The 21,346-nt window shown below is 48.7% G+C and overlaps 2 protein-coding genes across 2 annotated transcripts; one reads left to right on the forward strand and one right to left on the reverse strand.

Moving 5' to 3' along the window:
* Positions 1-6: 6 nt before the first annotated feature.
* Positions 7-5,738, forward strand: LOC123098019 (beta-galactosidase 6). Its single transcript, XM_044519889.1, has 17 exons — positions 7-755; positions 861-956; positions 1,317-1,429; positions 1,532-1,598; positions 1,694-1,930; positions 2,033-2,227; positions 2,326-2,413; positions 2,512-2,630; positions 2,831-2,992; positions 3,083-3,300; positions 3,401-3,507; positions 3,638-3,747; positions 3,888-3,995; positions 4,134-4,241; positions 4,367-4,578; positions 4,909-5,245; positions 5,336-5,738. Exons 1-17 carry the CDS (start codon positions 579-581, stop codon positions 5,441-5,443), a joined length of 2,562 nt encoding a protein of 853 aa, XP_044375824.1. The 5' UTR covers positions 7-578; the 3' UTR covers positions 5,444-5,738.
* A 1,609-nt stretch (positions 5,739-7,347) lies between these two features.
* Positions 7,348-10,840, reverse strand: LOC123098020 (protein FAR1-RELATED SEQUENCE 6). The gene has a single exon (XM_044519890.1). The coding sequence runs from the start codon at positions 10,553-10,555 to the stop codon at positions 7,538-7,540; it is 3,018 nt and encodes a 1,005-aa protein (XP_044375825.1). The 5' UTR covers positions 10,556-10,840; the 3' UTR covers positions 7,348-7,537.
* Positions 10,841-21,346: the final 10,506 nt, after the last annotated feature.

Here is a 21,346-nt window from a genome sequence, read left to right on the forward strand (position 1 = left end):
TTCAATCTCGTTTCCATCGCGATCGCACTTCAGTTCACACGCACAGGTCTCCATTGTTGCCGTTGCTTGCAAGTAGCAGCAAAACGCACGATTGGAGCAAGGGAGGAAGATCCACGAGAGAGAACACAGACACGACGACACCCACCCCATTGCCTGCCGCGAGCGCGCAAAAGCCTTTTTAATCGCGGTGGGAGGAGGAGGGGGAGGGGCACGGCACCACCACCACCGCATCCACAAGAAACAAACAAAGCGAGAAAGCGAGGTGCATTTCGTTTGTGCGCGCCCGGCCCTGGGGCGTATATTAAACCACCAGTAGAGTTTGTGCGTGTGCTCTGCTCTGCTCCGTTAAATCCCATTTCGCCCGGGAAGCCAAGCCACACACCGAGGCACCGAGCTCCCCTCTCCTTTTTCTTTTCTCTCACCGCCCCCCACCGAGCAACTCCATCTCCTCCTCTAGCTGCTGCTCGCCGCCCTCACTCCACTACCACCGCGCTAGCTCGGCTGGTACACCGAACGCCATCATCCCGCAAACAAGGTGCAGTTGTTGTCGTTGTTTCTTCTCGGGAGAGCCGCAAGCAATGGCGGCCGTCGGCAGGCTGCCGAGCGCGGTGGTGGCCCTGCTGCTCGCGCTGCTCTGCCTGGCGGGGACGTCGGTGGCGACCAACGTGACGTACGACCACCGCGCGCTGGTCATCGACGGCGTGCGCCGCGTGCTCGTCTCCGGCTCCATCCACTACCCGCGGAGCACCCCCGACGTACGTCCCGCTCTTTCCTGCTCTGTTTCGCTTGTTTTCTTTCTCGTCTGTGTGTCCTCCCTACTCTCATCTCTGAGCTGAACGCTAGCTAGCGATTGATTGCAGATGTGGCCGGGGCTGATGCAGAAGGCCAAGGACGGCGGCCTGGACATGGTGGAGACGTACGTCTTCTGGGACGTCCACGAGCCCGTCCGGGGACAGGCACGTTCTCCACTCCATACCGGCCAGGCCAAGGCCATCAACCTCGCTCTCTCTTGCTGCTGTGCTATTTTCTCTAGTGTCATACTAGTTTCGTTTCGTTTTTGCTTTTCTCATTCATCTCTTCCAGCTGGTCGTCATGTGTGAAAGGGCGGTGCTTGCTTCCCCTTCACCCTATGCTTTATTCTTCCCACTCACTCCCAAGCTCTTTACTTACCGATCGTACACTATCTATCATGAGCTTCCTTCGAACTAGTGCCATTATGTCTAAAATATATTTTCTCTTCAAAGTTCACATTGTCTCGATGCCTTTGCAAAATCAAGTCCCCAAAACTCTGACGGTTACGAGCTGCAACGTGACAGTACGACTTCGAGGGCAGGAATGACCTGGTGAGGTTCGTCAAGGCCGCCGCCGACGCCGGGCTCTACGTGCACCTCAGGATCGGCCCCTACGTCTGCGCCGAGTGGAACTACGGGTCTGACTGATACCCCTCTCACTCTGCAGCATTTCCCCCTGTCCGATCCCCGTTTCAGTAGTCCGATCGAGCCTAACCGTGTGTGCTGTTGATTGTGTGCAGAGGCTTCCCGCTATGGCTGCACTTCATCCCGGGGATCAAGTTCCGCACCGACAACGAGCCTTTCAAGGTACGCGGCGACATAATTAAAAGAGATCATTGCGCAAATGCAATGCAGCTTGATCGATCGATGAGTGAATGGCGAAATGATTTGTGTGGGTGCAGACGGAGATGCAGCGGTTCACGGAGAAGGTGGTGGCGACGATGAAGGGCGCGGGGCTGTACGCGTCGCAGGGCGGGCCCATCATCCTGTCGCAGATCGAGAACGAGTACGGCAACATCGACGCGTCCTACGGCGCGCCCGGGAAGTCGTACATCCGCTGGGCCGCCGGGATGGCCGTCGCGCTCGACACCGGCGTGCCCTGGGTCATGTGCCAGCAGGCCGACACGCCGGCGCCCCTGGTAAGCTCATCTCATCGTCGGCCCGCCGCGCCCTGCCCTGCCTGGGTCATTGCTAGCTAGCGACGGCGACGTGACTGAACTGGAGAAGAAAAAAAAATGCAGATCAACACGTGCAACGGGTTCTACTGCGACCAGTTCACGCCGAGCCTGTCCAGCAGGCCCAAGCTGTGGACGGAGAACTGGAGCGGCTGGTTCCTCTCCTTCGGTGGCGCCGTGCCCTACCGCCCCACCGAGGACCTCGCCTTCGCCGTCGCGCGCTTCTACCAGCGCGGTGGCACCCTGCAGAACTACTACATGGTACGTCCTACGCTGCTGCTGATTGTCCTCTGCTCCTGTAGCTTGCGTTCAGCGTGCGTGCCTAACTCTGGCCGGGTCTTTCTTTACTGTGTCGGCAGTACCACGGCGGGACCAACTTCGGCCGCAGCTCGGGAGGGCCGTTCATCTCCACGAGCTACGACTACGACGCCCCCATCGACGAGTACGGTGAGTGCCCGTCTTCTTTCCTTCTTGAGCTGCTCATGTCTCGACTCTCTTTCAGTTTCTGAACAATACATTTGCCCTTCTCTCAATGTGTGATTCAGGGCTAGTGAGGCAGCCAAAGTGGGGCCACTTGAGGGATGTCCATAAGGCGATAAAGATGTGCGAGCCTGCACTCATAGCAACTGATCCATCATACATGTCCCTTGGTCAAAATGCTGAGGTACGCGATCCGCTTTTCACAAAAGCAACTTTTGTTTAACGAAAAAAGAGACAGATCAAAGCAACTTTCGTTTTATAACGAGAAAAGAAAGACAAATCAATCAGCGGAGCAAATCTTGTTCAGGAATGATAATGTATGTACCTTTATAGATTATGCTTAATGATGATGATGATGATATCTGCATTTTCTTCTTGCTTCAGGCACACGTATACAAGGCCGGTTCATTGTGTGCGGCATTCCTCGCGAATATAGACAATCAGTCTGACAAGACTGTCACCTTCAACGGCAAGGCGTATAAACTCCCTGCGTGGTCCGTCAGCATCCTTCCTGACTGCAAGAATGTGGTGCTGAACACTGCCCAGGTATGTGCATTGCCTTGCTCAAGACAAAGAAGCCGTGTTTCTGGAACCAATCTTGGCCTTGGATCTGATTACGGTCACTACTCTTCGCAGATCAACTCTCAGGTAGCATCTACACAGATGAGAAACCTGGGGTTCAGCACTCAAGCATCTGACGGCTCGTCCGTCGAAGCAGAACTCGCTTCTTCTACCTGGAGCTACGCCGTTGAGCCTGTTGGTATCACAAAGGAGAATGCCATGACAAAGCCTGGGCTGATGGAGCAGATAAACACCACCGCGGACGCCAGCGATTTCCTGTGGTACTCAACAAGGTACAGGATTGCACTCGTAGCTGTACTTGTGCACATGGTAATCGTCTAATCAACAAGCTGGCAGTGACAGGTTTTGCTGACTGGTTTCTACTTTGTGCAGCATCATCGTGGCGGGTGATGAACCGTATCTGAATGGTAGTCAGTCCAATCTGCTTGTCAACTCACTTGGGCATGTTCTTCAGGTCTTCGTCAATGGCAAGTTTGCAGGTAATGTGTGAGAAGAAAATGCAAACTCATTCAGATGAAACTTGGATTGTCATGTTAATTATCAACATTCGTCTTTCATTTGTAAGGTGCATTTGTGTACTGAAATGTATTAGTATTGAAATCTTACCAGGTAGCAGTAAGGGTAGTGCTACGAGCTCCCTGATCTCATTGACAACACCAGTTACACTTGTACCTGGAAAGAATAAAATAGATCTTCTGAGTGCGACAGTTGGTCTGACGGTGAGTCATTCTCCACTCTACTCTATTTTGCTGTCCATCTGTACTTAGATATTTAAAGATGTGTTGTATTCAAAAATGAAAAACCACATCTAATACCAAGTTACTAACATTGTACTTCCTTAACTCTACTGTGGCTTCAGAACTATGGTGCATTCTTTGACCTAGTTGGTGCTGGAATTACCGGTCCAGTAAAGCTGACTGGACCGAAGGGTACGCTTGATCTATCTTCTGCGGATTGGACATACCAGGTGTGTACACCCAGTAATCTGTGTTGAGCAATTATTGGCAAATGTTGTTTTCGAATCCCTTAATCAGTACGGGTAAACCATAGCGTATAGTAACAGTATTGTTGCCTTTTTCCTTATCAAAATATTTGGTCACTCCAGATTGGACTCAGAGGAGAAGACTTGCACCTGTATAATCCTTCAGAGGCCTCTCCAGAATGGGTATCAGATAACTCTTACCCAACCAATAACCCTTTGACCTGGTACAAGGTCAGTATGATCCTCCAACCATGAAACTATGGTAGCATTTGAATAAGTGTAGTGCTGTAGAGCCATTACGATTTATTTATTTTATCTTGGGAATCAATGCTCTAACTACAATGCTCAAAATGCAGAGCAAATTTACAACTCCTGCAGGCGATGATCCTGTTGCCATAGACTTCACAGGAATGGGGAAAGGTGAGGCGTGGGTGAACGGGCAGAGCATTGGTCGGTACTGGCCAACAAATATTGCTCCACAAAGTGGCTGTGTTAATTCATGCAACTACAGAGGACCTTACAGCGCAAGCAAATGCCAGAAGAAATGTGGACAGCCATCGCAGATTTTGTAAGAATCCACTCCATGAAAATTCATACCATCTTTCGCTACCTACAGGCAGAGCACATTCTAATGTTCTATATGTTGTCATAGGCTCGTACTAAAATGGTTTACGTACCCTTTCAGTTAAATGTATTATTTGGGTGTTCCATGGCATTTAGCTTTTACTGAGACCAAAGTAATGCTATACTGGTCACTCGTTGGTACTTACAAATGAAGGCCAGATGGTCTCAGCATTGAATTTATGACCACAACAATATAGGCTTTTCCTTTTCGTACAAAAAACATATGAACTGCTACAATGGAATGACTAATTCAATTTCTTACCTTGTTAAACAGGTATCATGTGCCCCGTTCGTTTCTCCAACCAGGCAGCAATGATATAGTCCTTTTCGAGCAGTTTGGTGGTGACCCAAGCAAGATATCCTTCACGACAAAACAGACAGAAAGCGTATGCGCACACGTGTCTGAGGATCATCCCGACCAAATCGATAGCTGGATCTCTCCCCAGCAGAAATTACAGAGGTCTGGGCCAGCACTTCGTCTGGAATGCCCCAAAGAAGGTCAGGTCATCAGCAGTATCAAGTTTGCAAGCTTCGGGACACCGAGTGGCACCTGTGGGAGCTACAGCCATGGCGAATGCAGCAGCTCTCAGGCTCTGGCAGTCGCTCAGGAGGTAACTCCAATCTGTTCCACTTCCGCACTTGCTATGTCTTTTTGTAGAGTTTATCTTCATGATACTGACAATGCTGCGGGAACTCTCCAGGCATGCGTTGGGGTGAGCAGTTGCAGTGTGCCGGTGTCAGCAAAGAACTTCGGAGATCCATGCAGAGGAGTCACAAAAAGCCTTGTGGTCGAAGCTGCATGCTCATGAGTCATGGCATGTTTGATAAATGTTATTAGTAGGAAGTAAAAGCAGATTGAGGGGGTGAAACCAGATTCCTCCTCTTTGTAGACAAACAGGCAAGAAACAATAATTGTTCCAGAAATGCTAGTCGGATGGAATAAAATATTCCAAAATCTATTAGAGCCATGGAAGCTAGTAAATTGTCTACTTAGAATGGGTTGTGCTACTTGTTAGTAGAACAATTCTACACATTCCTACAATGTATTCTTTCGCAATAGAGATAAGTCAAATGGAAAAAGCACGCATTGTCTGTTGAAGTAAATCTCTCAAGACGAGAGGTTAACATCTACACCTGAAACACTAGATACTACTTCCTCCGCCCGGAATTAATTAACGCTCAAACGGATGCAACATCCGTTTGAGCGTCAACTCATTCCGGACGGAGGGAGTACTAGCTAATCTGTGTCGAAAATTTTGCGATACTCTGATTTTGTCCAGTTGTTCTGCAAACACTTTAGATTGAAACAGCTGAAGAGTGCACCTTGCTGAAGTTCTGAAAATCCGAAAGACTTCTAATGTTGATATGTATCAGGATGATGCTATAAAGTTGTGGCATATGGTTTTTTCTTGCAGCACTTTGCTTCATCAACCCTTAAAAACGACTTGTGATGTAGAACAGAACGAATGGCAATGATATTCTTGTTCAGGTTCAGGTCCGGATGCTTTGATGTTGGCCTTGTTTGGTTTTGGCCAATCTGGGCGATTTCAGACGTGGAGATTTCTCTCCCTTCTGTGATGTAACGACTGGGACTCTCCCTGTTTTTTCCCTGCTTAATCAATGAAAAGGCAAAGCTTTTGCCTTTCTTCAAAAAAAAAAAACAGAACATAGAAGAGATGAAGTTTGAACATACCCTGCATGCCAGAGGCGGTGAGGTTCACCTCAAAACATCAATCGATATGGAGGCGATTTTTGAGAAATCCCTCAATCAATTAGGAGAATCGCCTCAGAATCTCTACCAATATGAGGCTTCTCTGAAAAACATCTCCAAAGCTGCATCCAGGCTAGAGATGATTTTAAGATGACTCTCCAAAATGCCTCCTTAAACACAATTTTGAGACGTTTCCAAGCAATTATAGGCAGTTCGAATCAAACAAAGCGAATACCACAAGCTTGGCTCACATAGATTTCCTATGAAATGCGAAGATCAAACTTAGCATGCCAATATGCATCAGGTGCTGCATCGCAGCAGAAGGCAAATATTAACTAAGTGCTCGTGTAGAACAGGGAACCAGCTTGAAGAAATGCTGTGCACTGGACGTGAGGACGTGAAGCTTATTCTATCTACTCCCTCCGTCCGAAAATACTTGTCATCAAAATTGATAAAAAGGATGTCTCTAGAACTAAAATACGTCTAGATACATCCTCTTTTATCCATTTTGATGACAAGTATTTCCGGACGGAGGGAGTATAAAAGATCTCTACCTTAACCCTGAAATATAACAAGCTGCCACCTTCTCAAACAACAGAGCAAAATATTTCCATGATATCCAACCAATTGCTTCCCAGCAGATGCACTACAGCCAAAAAAAGAGCCAAAGCAGTTAAACTGCAACATAGCTTGCGAGTAAGCCACGAAGTTGTAATCATAATAACTACTCCCTCTGTAAACTAGCATAGGACGTTTTAGAAACTTAACATCTAAAACGTCCCATGTTAGTTAACAGAGGGAGTACTAGACTTTAATCTTAAATTTTATGCCTGGATAAGCTGCTAGCACAAATAAATGGAAAGCACAAGGCAATACAGTGCTATCGACAGCTCAAACCAGAACAAACATCATCTAATCTGCGAAACTAGAGGCATCGCACTTGCAATTACCAGATGGAAAGGATTATTACTATCTATCAACAACATGCAGAGAACAATGCCATTCAAGTAGCTAACTGCAACTGCCAAACAGGGAAAAAATGTTACAGGATAGCTACCAACAATCAATGTTTGATCTGCAATTAGTACAAACTAGTTGATTAGTGGTACTGCCTGAACTAAGAACATACATATTGACATACAAGAAGGTCGTCTCCTTTTCTAAACAAATGTTACAGCAGTAGACAGTTAAACTACCCCACATGCATTCCACCTCCGATGAAATAAGTATTGGTTTCCACATTGGATCTCTTGTTTGAGTCCATCACCTGATCTCTCATATTGAGGAGTTGTTTGGGATGGTAAACTGGTGGGTGTGGATGCATTTGCATGAAATCTGTTGCAGCCATTGGCAAAGAACTCTCCAGGTTGACGTTCACCAAATCAAAAGTGTGCATCGCATCATCCTGAGAAGTGGATACCATGTTCATATCCACTCTCGTGTCACCGTGTATCATGTGAGGGGACGTCATGTTCATATCAACTCTTCTGTCTCCATGTATCAGGTGTGGTGACGCCATGTTCATATCAACTCTCCTGTCCCCATGTATCAGATGAGGGGATGTCAGGTTCATATCAACTCTTCTGTCGCTGTGTATGAAATGTGGCGACCCCAGGTTCATATCGACTCTTCTGTCCCCATGGATCAGGTGAGGGGACGTCATATTCACGTCTACTCTTCTCTCCCTCTGCATCAAGTGAGGGGCTGTCATGTTCATGTCAACTCTTCCCTCTCTGTGGATAAGGTGGGGTGTTTGCATTTCCATATCGGCTCTTCTGTCCCCATGGATCAGGGATGTCGTGTTGGATGCCATGTTATCCTCATGAACCAGGGCTCTTGTGTTTACTGGCATGTTTGCCTCAACCCTTCTGTCCCTGTGAATGATGGATGTGGTGTTTGATGCCATGTTCACATCAACTCTTCTATCAGCGGATACCTGACCAGTTACTGCCATATTTACATCAACCCGCTGATCACCTTGCTGGGTCTGGCCAGGCCTTACTAGTTTGCCCTTCGCTTCTTTCATGGCAGACAGCACAAACTCCTTCAACTCAGGTTCTCTAGCCCCAATATCGATAACATCTTCTAAATATTCATGGCCACGCACGTACAGATCATCAAAAATGCTCAAATCTCTCTGCAATGCCACAGAGTTCGAGCTTGCAGACGCGTGAATAATTCTGAAGTCCTTCCTCCAGCGGCTGAGGATGTACTTTGATGGCAGCATCAACACATTCTCTTGCTTCAGAACAGACAGAGCATGGCTGCAAAGAATGCCCCGTGATGGAAAAGAGCGACAAATGCACCAAACATCCTTGTCAGAATTGTTGTAGACAACCGTATAGTCAACCTTCTTGCCCTGTATTAACTCGCTGACCATGTAGGTAATTGAATTCCCGCTCCTGTCTACCTCTTTACAAATAACATGCATTAATTGCTTGATCTCGTCTTGGAATGCCTGAAACATGGGTACTGTATACAGCTCCAGAAGTTGCTCCTCAAATGGTAATCCTGACAGCAAAGTGAGCCTAGAATAATAGGAGCGCAAATCATCGTATGCTTCCCTTTCCAGCTTCCCTCTGAGGGTAGTCTCATATTGCTCAAGGAAAACTGGCAATGTGGTTTTACTTGTCACAACACCATCAAAGTATGGATCTGGTTTTTCAACCTTCCTGATAGCAGATGTGCCAGCCCAAAACGAATGATTGACATAACCAGGAGCCCACTGCTTCCGGCAGCTGTACAGTGCAGAGAACCATTCATTATCTTTGAGCTTATAATGCTCAACCATGGCCTCCCACTCCTTTTCAAAGTCAGTAAGTGTGACTGTGTCATAAACAACCTCCTTGAATCTCAAAGAAATTGCCTCTTTCTCATGTGTGCGTCCCACGTTTTCTTGGAGCTTCTTCAAGATATGCCAAAAGCAGAAGCGGTGCCTTGCATCTGGCAAGACCTCAGACACAGCCTCTGCTACAACATCTGAATAACAAGTTGTAATCGCCTCTGGTGGCTTGCCATTCATACAGCCCAGCCACCTCTTCAACAACCAGACATAGTTCTCTTTACTGTCTTTGGAGAGCAGACCACAACCAAGTAGCACAAGGTGGCCATGGTTATTCACCCCAAGGAGTGTGGCCAAAGGGAGGCTAGCACGAGAGTGCTGCAAGTACATTACATCAAGTGAAATGACATCACCAAAGTAGCGGTACTGGGCCTGAGACCTCAAATCTGTCCAGAAAAAATTCTTCATGCGACTTTCCTGATCAAGATCCCAGCTATGAATGAAGTTTGGTTTCTTTTCCTGCATCATTTCGATGAACTTCTTGACTGCAATGAGATCTTCGTCCCCGAAGCGCTGCACAAAACTGTCGGTTCTATTAAACCTCAACCCACCAGCAGCAGCTCCACCACTGACACTCCGCTTGGGGCGAGTCGGAAACTTCCTGGTCTCAGCAATCTCACTCAATGACTTCTCCACCATCTCATCCATCTCAACAGTAATCTTGGCCTTCTTCTTGGCTGACTCTGGCATCTCCCTGTAGGCTTTTAAAAACCTCACCATATCCGGTGTGCAAGGGTGGTTATGCTCCAAGTCGACGAACTCCACCTTCCACCTATCGTTCACCCGCTTGTCACGGATGATCAGCATCGCCTTGCATCCAGTCTTCTCGGCGGTGGTACGCCGAGCCCGCTTCTCTGGGGTGGCTGCCCCACGCTTGTTGCGGAGTGGGTAGCGGGCGCCTGAATCTTCCGACGGGGCCGCCCCTTCCCGGGACTTGCCAGCTTGAGTGCAGCTGAAGGTGGAGCGGTAGCGAATCCCCTCGTAGTTGTGGCAGGTGCGGCGCACGGCGTGGAATCCCATGCGGAAGGCGTATGCCTTGTAGAGCGAAAACGCCTCGTCGACGGAGTCGAACACCGTGCCCACCCGCGGCACGAGAGCTTCCTCCAGCGTGCGCGGCACGAAGTCGTCGTCCCCTCCGGCGCCGTCCGCCGCCCCGTCATCGTCGTCGGAGGCGACGAGCACCTCGTCCTCGCCCTCCTCCACCACCACCTCCTCCTCATCCTCGTCCTCCGCGGGGTCGGCGTTGAGATCGTCAGCAATCTCGTCTTTGACCCGCCCGGCGGCCGCCGCGGCCTCCTCCTCCTCACAGCTAGGGTTTTGCGCCCGGGTGGCGCGTGGGTGAGGGGGCCGCTCAGAACCCTCCTCCATGGGTGGCCCGAGTATTTACCCACCCCACAGCCAGTGGCGACGCCTCCCCAAAACCAAAAGTATTAACACTAGAGGTACAGGGGGGCGGATACCTCGCGGTGCGAAATGGCTAGGGTTCGGGGCGGGCAACTGTACGGGGGTACCGGGAGGGGGGCGGGGGCACCGTGGGGGGTGGAGGAGCTCGAGGGGGGCGTCGATCTGGCCGGAGTTGGTGGGCTTGGGGACGTCGCCGGGGAAGAGAAGGGAAATTGGGGGGAAGGGCGGGTCTGAGTTGCTTCTGGGGGCGGAGAAAGTAGAGAGAGATGAGTACGGAAGGAGGAGAGGATAGTTTTCTGGGTGTGCTTACGGATTTGCATCTGGACTCCGGAGAGAAGGCTGGGGACGTGGCGGATCCGCGATATCGTGGGTCGACGGGTGGAGAAGGCTGACATATGGCCCCGGCCTTAGGCCATGTATAATGCATAGTTTCAGGGTGATGCCTCACATGTCATGTACTTCCTCCGTTCCGAATTACTAGTCGCAAGTATGAATGTATCTAGATGTATTTTAGTTCTAGATACATCCATTTCTGCGACGAGTAATTTGGAACGGAGTGAGTAGGATCGTATAACATGAGAAGTAGGTTCGAATGGGGAAGCGTGATCCTCTCCAGGAGGCGGGTGCTTGAAGAGAAAAAGTGTAATCCAATGCATAAAGTTGAAAAAGTTAAAATAAAGAATAGGGATGCATGTGTAGCGGGAGTCACTTTTTGTTCTTTGATATGGCCCACCAGTAGTAGTTTGCATTGGGAAGAAAAAAATCAACATAGATGCTTCACATTATTTTTGTCATGGGGCATCTGTATTCATATGCCACCATTGTACATGCCCTTAGCTCTCCTTTTATGTATGCTGACCATCGCACCGGGTACCAGTCCGCGGACACTGATATGGAGGTCAGCCATCCAACTGTAGCCACATACATTGCAAGGCGGATTTCAACAAACCAGACAAATTACATGCAAACTGGATTATTTTTACACAAACCAAAGCACATTCATTATGTTTCAGGAATTTTTTATTAAAAAAGGAACCGAATCTAAACCCAGCACACGGCGGCGCCCGTCGTCCAACTCCTTGTTGTTCCCTTCCAGCGACCACATCCTCACGGGAGCAAGACCCGTGAAGTGAAGTTGCGGTCGTCGGCGAGGAAGAGTAGAAGATGGGTGACAGACTCGCTCACTTGGGACTCGAGACCATGCCGCCTCTCATGCCCTACTACTACTTGTCGGAGTCTGCAAGCTGTCTGTCGTCGGTGGACGTGAAATCGATGATGTGTAAAATCGCAAGTGCTTGGGAAACTGCTCGACACCCAATACGGGTGTGGCTATCTCATATATATAGACGTACGTCAAGCGTACAAGTACAAGATTACATACTATATACAGAAGCTACGTAATAGTATTGTCTAACACACTCCCGCAATCTTAACTGTGGCCTGAAGTACAGAGCAAGTTAAGATTGCGCCTACAACCTTCAAACTGAGGTTGTGGAAGTGACTTCGTGAAGATGACAGCAAGTTGATCTTTGGAAGAAATAAACTTGATATGAAGAAGCTTCTGTGCAGCACGTTCCCTCATGAAGTTATAGTCAACTTCAATGTGCTTGGTACGAGTATGGAAAACTGGATTAGACGAAAGATCGAGTATGGAAACTGGATTAGACGAAAGATCGCACTAATATTATCACATCAAAGAACCGGTGGTTGCTCTTAAGAGACTCTCAACTCTCTCAACACATACTGTACCCAAATGAGCTCAGATGTGGCATTGGCAACCGCCTTATACTCTGCTCCAGTGCTACTCCGAGACACTGTGGCCTGCTTACCCGCACTCCAGGCGATCAATTTGCAACCAAAGAAAACAGCATAGCCCCTCGTTGATCGCCAGTCATCCAAACTCCCAGCCCAATCTGCATCAAAGAACGCCGAGAGAGCACTCGAAGAGGTAGACCGAAGATGCAAGCCATACGAGACAGTATGAGAGATATAGCGTAGGATACGCTTCACAGCTGACCAGTGTGAAGTCAGAGGAGCATGAAGATACTGGCACACGCGATTTACCGCATAGGAGATGTCCAGCCGTGTGATAGTCAAGTACTGCAAGCCAGCAACAATACAGCGGTACTCAATAGCATCATCTGAAGGAAGCAAAGCACCATCCAAGGCCGATAAGACATAGGAGTGGTAGCATGCTTGCACTGCAACCAGGGCCGGTCCTGAGATTTTAGGGGCCCAGGGCGAAACTAGAGCTCGGGGCCCTTAGAGTAAGTCATGGGGACCAATTTATTAGTGGTTTTCCCCAACTTCTAATATAATCCGAGGATTCAATCTTGTGCCTGACAAATTATTTACTCATGAGGTGGAAGAATTCGAAAAAAAAGATTAACCATCTAATAAGAAAATGAAGGACTTGCTTCTTTTAGCATACTGAGTGCTTGCATCTCTACGTTCCAGAAAGCAAAGAACGGACACAGTCAGATCAATTTAATACGGAAGCATCTATAAATTGCAATTAGCACAACAGTAGGGACTTTTTGACAGATCCTATGTATAGAATTTATATATTGCCCTAAGCATCGCATCAAGGTCTCTCAATTGGACTTGCCATTAGAATTTGAGAATTAATGCAAGGCTATATAAAAATTGGCGTGTAGCAAAGCTATCCAGATGCTAAATCAACTCGATAAAATCATACTAATCATCACACTAAACTCACAAATGACAAAGCCTAATCATATCCATCCCTACCAACGGCCAATCAATCGATTATCAATCCCAATGCATGGGAACAACGATCACGGGCAAAAGCAAAATAGCTAGGCCATACATACCTTCTTCTCTAGAATCAGTTTCTCGGCTTGGTGATAATCTCGCGGTCGAGGTCCCTATAGACGAGGAGGTGATGGCGATTATCGATCAGGTGAGAGGGTGCGGCGGCGTGACACGCGAGACGAACAGGCAAAAAAGCATCCGCGGCAGCCGCCGCCGCCTACGCCGTGCCTCATGCATGCCTGAAGCCGCAACCCCGTAACTGATGCATCTATCGTGGAAGGCTGACTCAATCCACGATCGCTAATAATATTCTGGTGCGTTATTAACCGGACTCTCTCTTCTATACGCAGTAACTTGGGCCAGAATGGCAGTATCCTTCAGTCCACGCAGCAGCTGGGCCTAAGCACACATCCGCCGGTGGGGGCCCCCTCCATTCCAGGGGCCCGGGGCGGCCGCCCCCCTGCCCCCCCCCATCAGGGCCGGGCCTGACTGCAACATACCAGCACGTCACAACAAGTCCAACGAATATTTATGTTGAGTGTGTTGGGGAACGTAGTATTTCCAAAAAAAATTCTACGATCACGCAAGATCTATCTAGGATAAGCATAGCAACGAGCGGGGAGAGTGCGTCCACGTACCCTCGTAGACCGAAAGCGGAAGCGTTTAGTAACGTGACTGATGTAGTCGAACGTCTTTGCAATCCAACCGATCCAAGTACCGAACGCACGGCACCTCCGCGATCTGCACACGTTCAGCTCAGTGACGTCCCTCGAACTCTTGATCCAGTTGAGGCCGAGGGAGAGTTTCGTCGGCATGACGGCGTGGTGACGGTGATGATGAAGTTACCGGCGCAGGGCTTCGCCTAAGCGCTACAATGATATGACCGAGGTGTGTTTCTGTGGAGGGGGCACCGCACACGGCTAAAATATCAACTTGTGTGTCTATGGGGTGCCCCCCTCCCCCGTATATAAAGGAGGGGAGGAGGAGGCCGGCCGGCCCTAGGGGGCGCGCCCAAGGAGGGGAGTCCTACTAGGACTCCAAGTCCTAGTAGGATTCCACCAAGAGGGAGAGAGGCGGAAGGAAGGAGAGGGAGAGAGGGAGAAGGAAAGGGGGGCGCCGCCCCCCTTCCCTTGTCCAATTCGGACTGCAAGGGGGCAGCCTGCCCTGGCTGCCCTCCTCTCTCTCCAATAAGGCCCATGGTGGCCCATTAGTTCTCCCGGGGGGTTCCGGTAACCCCTCCGGTTTTACTCGAAACCATCCGGAACACTTCCGGTGTCCGAATAACATGGTCCAATATATCAATCTTTATGTCTCGACCATTTCGATACTCCTCGTCATGTCCATGATCTCATCCGGGACTCCGAACAACCTTCGGTCACCAAATCACATAAACTCATAATACAAATCGTCATCGAACGTTAAGCGTGCGGACCCTACGGGTTCGAGAACTATGTAGACCGAGACACATCTCCGGTCAATAGCCAATAGCGGAACCTGGATGCTCATATTGGTTCCTACATATTCTACGAAGATCTTTATCGGTCAAACTGCACAACAACATACGTCGTTCCCCTTGTCATCGATATGTTACTTGCCCGAGATTCGATCGTCGGTATCATCATGCCTAGTTCAATCTCGTTACCGGCAAGTCTCTTTACTCGTTTCGTAATGCATCATCCGGCAACTAACTCATTAGTCACATTGCTTGCAAGGCTTATAGTGATGTGCATTACCGAGAGGGCCCAGAGATACCTCTCCGACAATCGGAGTGAAAAATCCTAATCTCGATCTATGCCAACTCAACAAACACCATCGGAGACACCTGTAGAGCATCTTTATAATCACCCAGTTATGTTGTGACATTTGACAGCACACTAAGTGTTCCTCCGGTATTCGGGAGTTGCATAATCTCATAGTCATAGGAACATGTATAAGTCATGAAGAAAGCAATAGAAATAAACTAAACAATCATAGTGCTAAGCTAAAGGATGGGTCTTGTCCATCACATCATTCTCTAATGATAAGCTCTCGTTCATCAAATGACAACACATGTCTATGGTTAGGAAACTTAACCATCTTTGATTAACGAGCTAGTCTAGTAGAGGCATACTAGGGACACTCTGTTTGTCTATGTATTCACACATGTACTAAGTTTCCGATTAATACAATTCTAGCATGAATAATAAACATTTATCATGATATAAGGAAATATAAATGACAACTTTATTATTGCCTCTAGGGCATATTTCCTTCAGTCTCCCACTTGCACTAGAGTCAATAATCTAGATTACATAGTAATAATTCTAACACCCATGGAGTCTTGGTGCTGATCATGTTTTGCTCGTGAGAGAGGCTTAGTCAACGGGTCTACAACATTCAGATCCGTATGTATCTTGCAAATCTCTATGTCTCCCTCCTTGACTTGATCGCGGATGGAATTGAAGCGTCTCTTGATGTGCTTGGTTCTCTTGTGAAATCTGGACTCCTTTGCCAAGGCAATTGCACCAGTATTGTCACAAAAGATTTTCATTGGACCCGACGCACTAGGTATGACACCTAGATTGGATATGAACTCCTTCATCCAGACTCCTTCATTTGCTGCTTCCGAAGCAGCTATGTACTCTGCTTCACACGTAGATCCCACCACGACGCTCTGTTTAGAACTGCACCAACTTACAGCTCCACCATTCAATATAAATACATATCCGGTTTGTGACTTAGAGTCATCCGGATCAGTGTCAAAGCTTGCATCGACGTAACCCTTTACGACGAGCTCTTTGTCACCTCCATAAACGAGAAATATATCCTTAGTCCTTTTCAGGTATTTCAGGATGTTCTTGACCGCTGTCCAGTGATCCACTCCTGGATTACTTTGGTACCTCCCTGCTAAACTAATAGCAAGGCACACATCAGGTCTGGTACACAACATTGCATACATGGTAGAACCTATGGCTGAAGCATAGGGAGTGACTTTCATTTTCTCTCTATCTTCTGCAGTGGTCGGGCTGAGTCTGACTCAACTTCACACCTTGTAACACAGGCAAGAACCCTTTCTTTGCTTGATCCATCACTACTGCAGGATGCTGCTAACGCGACACTACGATCAGAGACCCTTCGAGAAATTGTGTGCGATGCAATAATCGCAAGCGGTGCTGTATGAAAACCGTTAGAAATGTATAAAACATTTGCGATGATGGATGCATCAAACACGGTTCAGGTTTTAGTTGCGTAGGTTCAGTTCAATTAACTGTTTGCAATGAGGAGGAACAAAAGAAACGGGTAGCCAGATGAAGGCGTGTGCGATTCACAGCATACGGTTCACTCGGATGACTGTTTGTGATTAGGAAACACAAAAGAAACGGTCAGCCAGATCAAGGTGTGTGCGATATATGGCATGCGGTTCACTCGGATGAACTATTTGCGTTGAGACATGAGAACGGAAACGGTTCAACTTAACAAGATGTGTGTGATACGCGGCAAACAGGTCTGTAATCAGAAATGTGTGTGAAGACCGATAATAACACAAACGGTTGCTGCTAATAAGACGTGTGTGTTGTGCGATGGGATTGCATACAGAACAACAACATATATATACACACACACTTATAAGGACATGCTTGCATAACCAAATTAAACATCCACTTACATAGGTGGCTACTACAACCATGGCATTTGCACACACCAAAGTAAACTATTACATGCATAATTACATAGGTGACCACGACACACATGACATTTCCACACACCAATAAAGTAAACTATATATTACATGCATGATTAACTAGCATAAACGATCATCTGATCATCATCTACTTCTTGTGACGCTTGCTCTGCTTGTGGCTCGATCTGGGCTCGTCGATTTGGGTAATGAGGCACTTCCTCATGTCAACGATCCGCCTGTGCATCTCGTAGCATGTGTACACGCTCTTGGCCGCAAACCTGAGGTGAGGTTCATCTAGTTGGCGCATCCAGGCCCCGTGCCAGGATACGGGACTTGTTATTTGGGCATCCTGCTTCATCTTTTCGTAGTAGGGGTCGATGATGGCCGAGGCGAGTTCGACTAGGGAGTCGTGCTTCCTGCTACCCCAGACCCTGTAGTGGTCACGGATTTCGACAAGGTTCTTGCAGGGCAAGCCCGTAACACTGAGCGCTTTTACATCATCTTTGGTTTCCACCGTGGCGAACCTGTAGTCGGTGTTGTTGAGAAACCTGTTGAAACGGTCGCAAGGCTCTGTGGCCATGCAGTAGTGGTAGATGAGGACATGATGGTGCACGCACAACTGGGCGACGACAACCTTCTGATCTATGCCGGGACGATCGGCGGTGTACTGGACGTTGATGCCAACCACCTTGTACTTGTCTCGAGCAAGCAACTGCTCAACGCTGTTGATGTAGTCGTCCTCACCACGGCCGGGTCGATGGTGTACACCACCGAGAGATCCGTCTCCCTCGCGTGGGTCTCCACTCTATGCTCACCGAACTCCATTGGAGCACCGCTGGACATCCCTCTCTATGTGTCGTCGTGGGTGTGCTTGCTGTGTTGTGGGGCGTGATTGAAAGGTTGAAGAGACTAAGGTTATAATGGCCGCGGGAATTAAAGGGGTAGCCGGACGGCCAGGAATATCGGCAGGCCTGATGGCAGTTCTAATTTGCAGCGCTTAACTCCATCATGCCGCATGTAACTGCATCGCGCGGCAACGCGCGCGGTGCAACCGCATGCATATGGGGCCCCCGACGTGATCGTGCGCACGCCCAACCGCTGGCAGAGCGCGCGCGGAGGGACGCAAGCAGAGCGCTCCGCGGTCTCCTCAAGGAAAAGCTGTCCACAAGCCGAGCGCGCCGACGGACACGAGCAGAGCGCGCCAACGGACGCGACAGAGCGCGCCGCGGCGCCTAACGGCGAGCAGAGCTTGCCGAGGGACGCGAGCAGAGGACGGCACAGTGATACGCGGCAAATAAGATGAACTGTGCGAGCGATGTCGGAGACATCAAGCAGGAATCAGATTAGAGTTGCATGTGCGATATGTGGCAGACAGTTGATCCATCAGAGCTGTTTGTGATGGAATAAGCCGTGTGTGTTGCGGGCAAACGCTTGCTGGTGTATAACCTTAAATTTAACCAAAAAAGTGTTAATGCATGTTACAAAAATTGTATAGCTAGAAACTATGTTCAAATACGACTCCGACGATATAATCTATGGCGACATGCGTTCGTATTTTATAATATAAATCCTACTTATAAACCAGGACGGGGTATAGTAGGTAATTAAATCGCAAACGTTTTTTTATCAACTGTATGTGTACGTGTCCTCTCGTCCTCCTCTCGCACGTCTTGTCACCCCGCTGCCGCAGACGGCTTACAGCGCAAGCTTGCACAGTGCGCGGGGGCGTTCTTTTGGCCAAACGGTGGCACCAATGAATCATCGGTGAGCCCGTTCCCACGCAACCTCGCAGGTTCCCGCGCAAGCTTCCCGCCCGACTCGGTGAAATCCCCAAAAATCCCAATGCTTACCGGCCTGCTATAAAAACCCTCACGGCCGGTGAGTCCTGCGTCGCATTTTCCCCTCCCTCCCAGTAGCTTATCTCGTCTGCTTCTCCCACAATCGCCAATGGCACCGGTCCGTCGTCGTTGCTCAGCCACTCCGCCGTCATCAGAGGACAACTCCAGCTGGGAGGCTACACCGCGGCGGCGGCGCATTCCCCGGTGTAGTGTAGTGCGTGTGGCGTCCCTGTTGGGCGTGCGCGGAACACCCACCACACGCTCCGCCGCTGTTGCCCGTCGGCAGCTATTGCCGGCCACCGTTGCCGCCACACCACCGTCGAAAGCCAGGGCCATCTCCCGCTCCGCTGCCGCGGCCCGAAGGCGGGAGGTGGTCGTCGTGGCCACCACCCCACTGCCGGCCACCGTGGCCATCACCCGCTCTGCGACTGCGGCCCGAAGGCGGGAGGTGGTGGTCGTGGCCGCCACCCCATCGTCGGCCGCCGTGGCCGCCAGCCCACCGTTGACCGTCGGGATCATCACCCGCTCCGCCACCGCCGCCTGAAGGAGGGAGGCGGAGGTGGAGACCCGCACGTGCGTCAGTGACCTTGCGCGCTACATCGAGTTCCTGCGGGAGGAGGAGGAGCGCCTCGTCGAGCACGCAAAGAGCCTTACCGCAGCCGTGAACGCAACACACGCTGACGCAGAGGCGAGGAATCAGGAGATCTATGAGCAGTCCGGCCGCTTCGAGAGGGATCGTCTGGAGCGGCAGTGGGCGTTCGAGCTGGCGAGCTTCGCTAAATGTGCAAAAGCGGCAGGCACCGTATTGCATTTCTCCGGCTCGTCGGTAGGCTCCTCCTCCTCCTCTGCCTCTCACTGAGCGCGCTCGGCAGAGGAGAGGCTGCCGGAAGTAGCACAAAGCCCCTCCATGGTAGTAGTAGTATTTAGGGGCTATTTTATTCAGTTCATCTGACTATAGATGTGTGGTCAAACTGTACAACGTACTTAAAATTAGCTAGTATATATAGTTGAACTAGCTATTTCAGTATGTGGTTGGCAACAATTGGGGAGAAGTTTGGTCGGTTCAGCTGTTGATTTGAATTGTTTGTATAAATTAAGAACGACTGCTTAATCTATGAATGAAATATATGCTTAATTACTGAATTTTAGTTGCAAAAATTACATAGTGCCAATGATTTCTAGCTGCATATTTTGACAAATCGCAGTGTTACAAGGATCGACAAATGGCAACGTTACTAGATCAACAAATGTAAATCTTTCCAGTTTGACAAATGGCAACATACCCAATATGACAGATGCAAATCTTACCAAATTGTTTGTACGTGGTTGCACACGGGTCATCCAGAACAACCGTTTGCGTTGAAGGGATGCACAAATCCTGCGTGCTCTCACTTTGCATACGGGTGTTCTATCTAAATCGTTTGCGATCAAGAGCTGCAAAATCCTGCTCGGCACATTTCAGTCAAGATCAAGAAGCTGTCCGCACGACACCTCCTACATCCATTAAAACCAAGACATGTGGCGTCACGTGAATGGTTAACAGAATTTTTGTATTTACTAGAATTTAGAAACCAGGCATCTCAATGTTTTGCCGGCAATCAACGGTGCCCTGGTGTTCGAAATTCATGCCCATTTCTTGCATGGGACCTAAGCATGCACCCAAGGACACATATTTGATTTTTCAACCAATTTATATGCACTGGAGCATGTGCATGTAGTTAAAATTTGAATTATGCACATAAATGCATTGAAAACTCAGTTAATGCATAAAAATGTCCAAACGAACCCCGAAAAATCACAAAAATTCACACAACACTCCTGTTGTTCTATGTTGACACGAGAAAAAAAATTGAAAGCAATAAGAGGCAATGGATATCGTTTCGTCCCAAATGTGGGACTTTCCCTATCGAAAACCATCATGCTTGTTGTGAGAAGCTCCGGTTTGTGAGTAGCATATACCCAAGCCTGCCCCAAATGGGACAAAATTTGTACCATGGCATGTTCATGCCGCTCCATGATAAAATGCCAAGTTTCATGAATTTCAGACGAGTTTTGGATTTACTAGAATTTAAAAACTAGGCATCTCAATGTTTTGCCGGCAATCAACGGCGCCCTGGTGTTTGAAATTCATTCCCATTTCTTGCATGGGACCTAAGCATTCACCCAAGGACACATATTTGATTTTTCAACCAATTTATATGCACTGGAGCATGTGCATGTAGTTCAAATTTGAATTATGCACATAAATGCATTGAAAACTCAGTTAATGCATAAAAATGTCCAAACGAACCCCGAAAAATCACAAAAATTCACACAACACTCTTGTTGTTCTATGTTGACACGAGAAAAAAAATTGAAAGCAATAAGAGGCAATGGATATCGTTTCGTCCCCAAAGGTGGGACGTTCCCTACCGAAAGCCATCATGCTTGTTGTGAGAAGCTCCGGTTTTTAAGAAGCATATACCCAAACCTGCCCCAAAT

Source organism: Triticum aestivum, chromosome 4D, assembly GCF_018294505.1.
Source record: "Triticum aestivum cultivar Chinese Spring chromosome 4D, IWGSC CS RefSeq v2.1, whole genome shotgun sequence".
Taxonomy (NCBI): Eukaryota; Viridiplantae; Streptophyta; class Magnoliopsida; order Poales; family Poaceae; genus Triticum; species Triticum aestivum.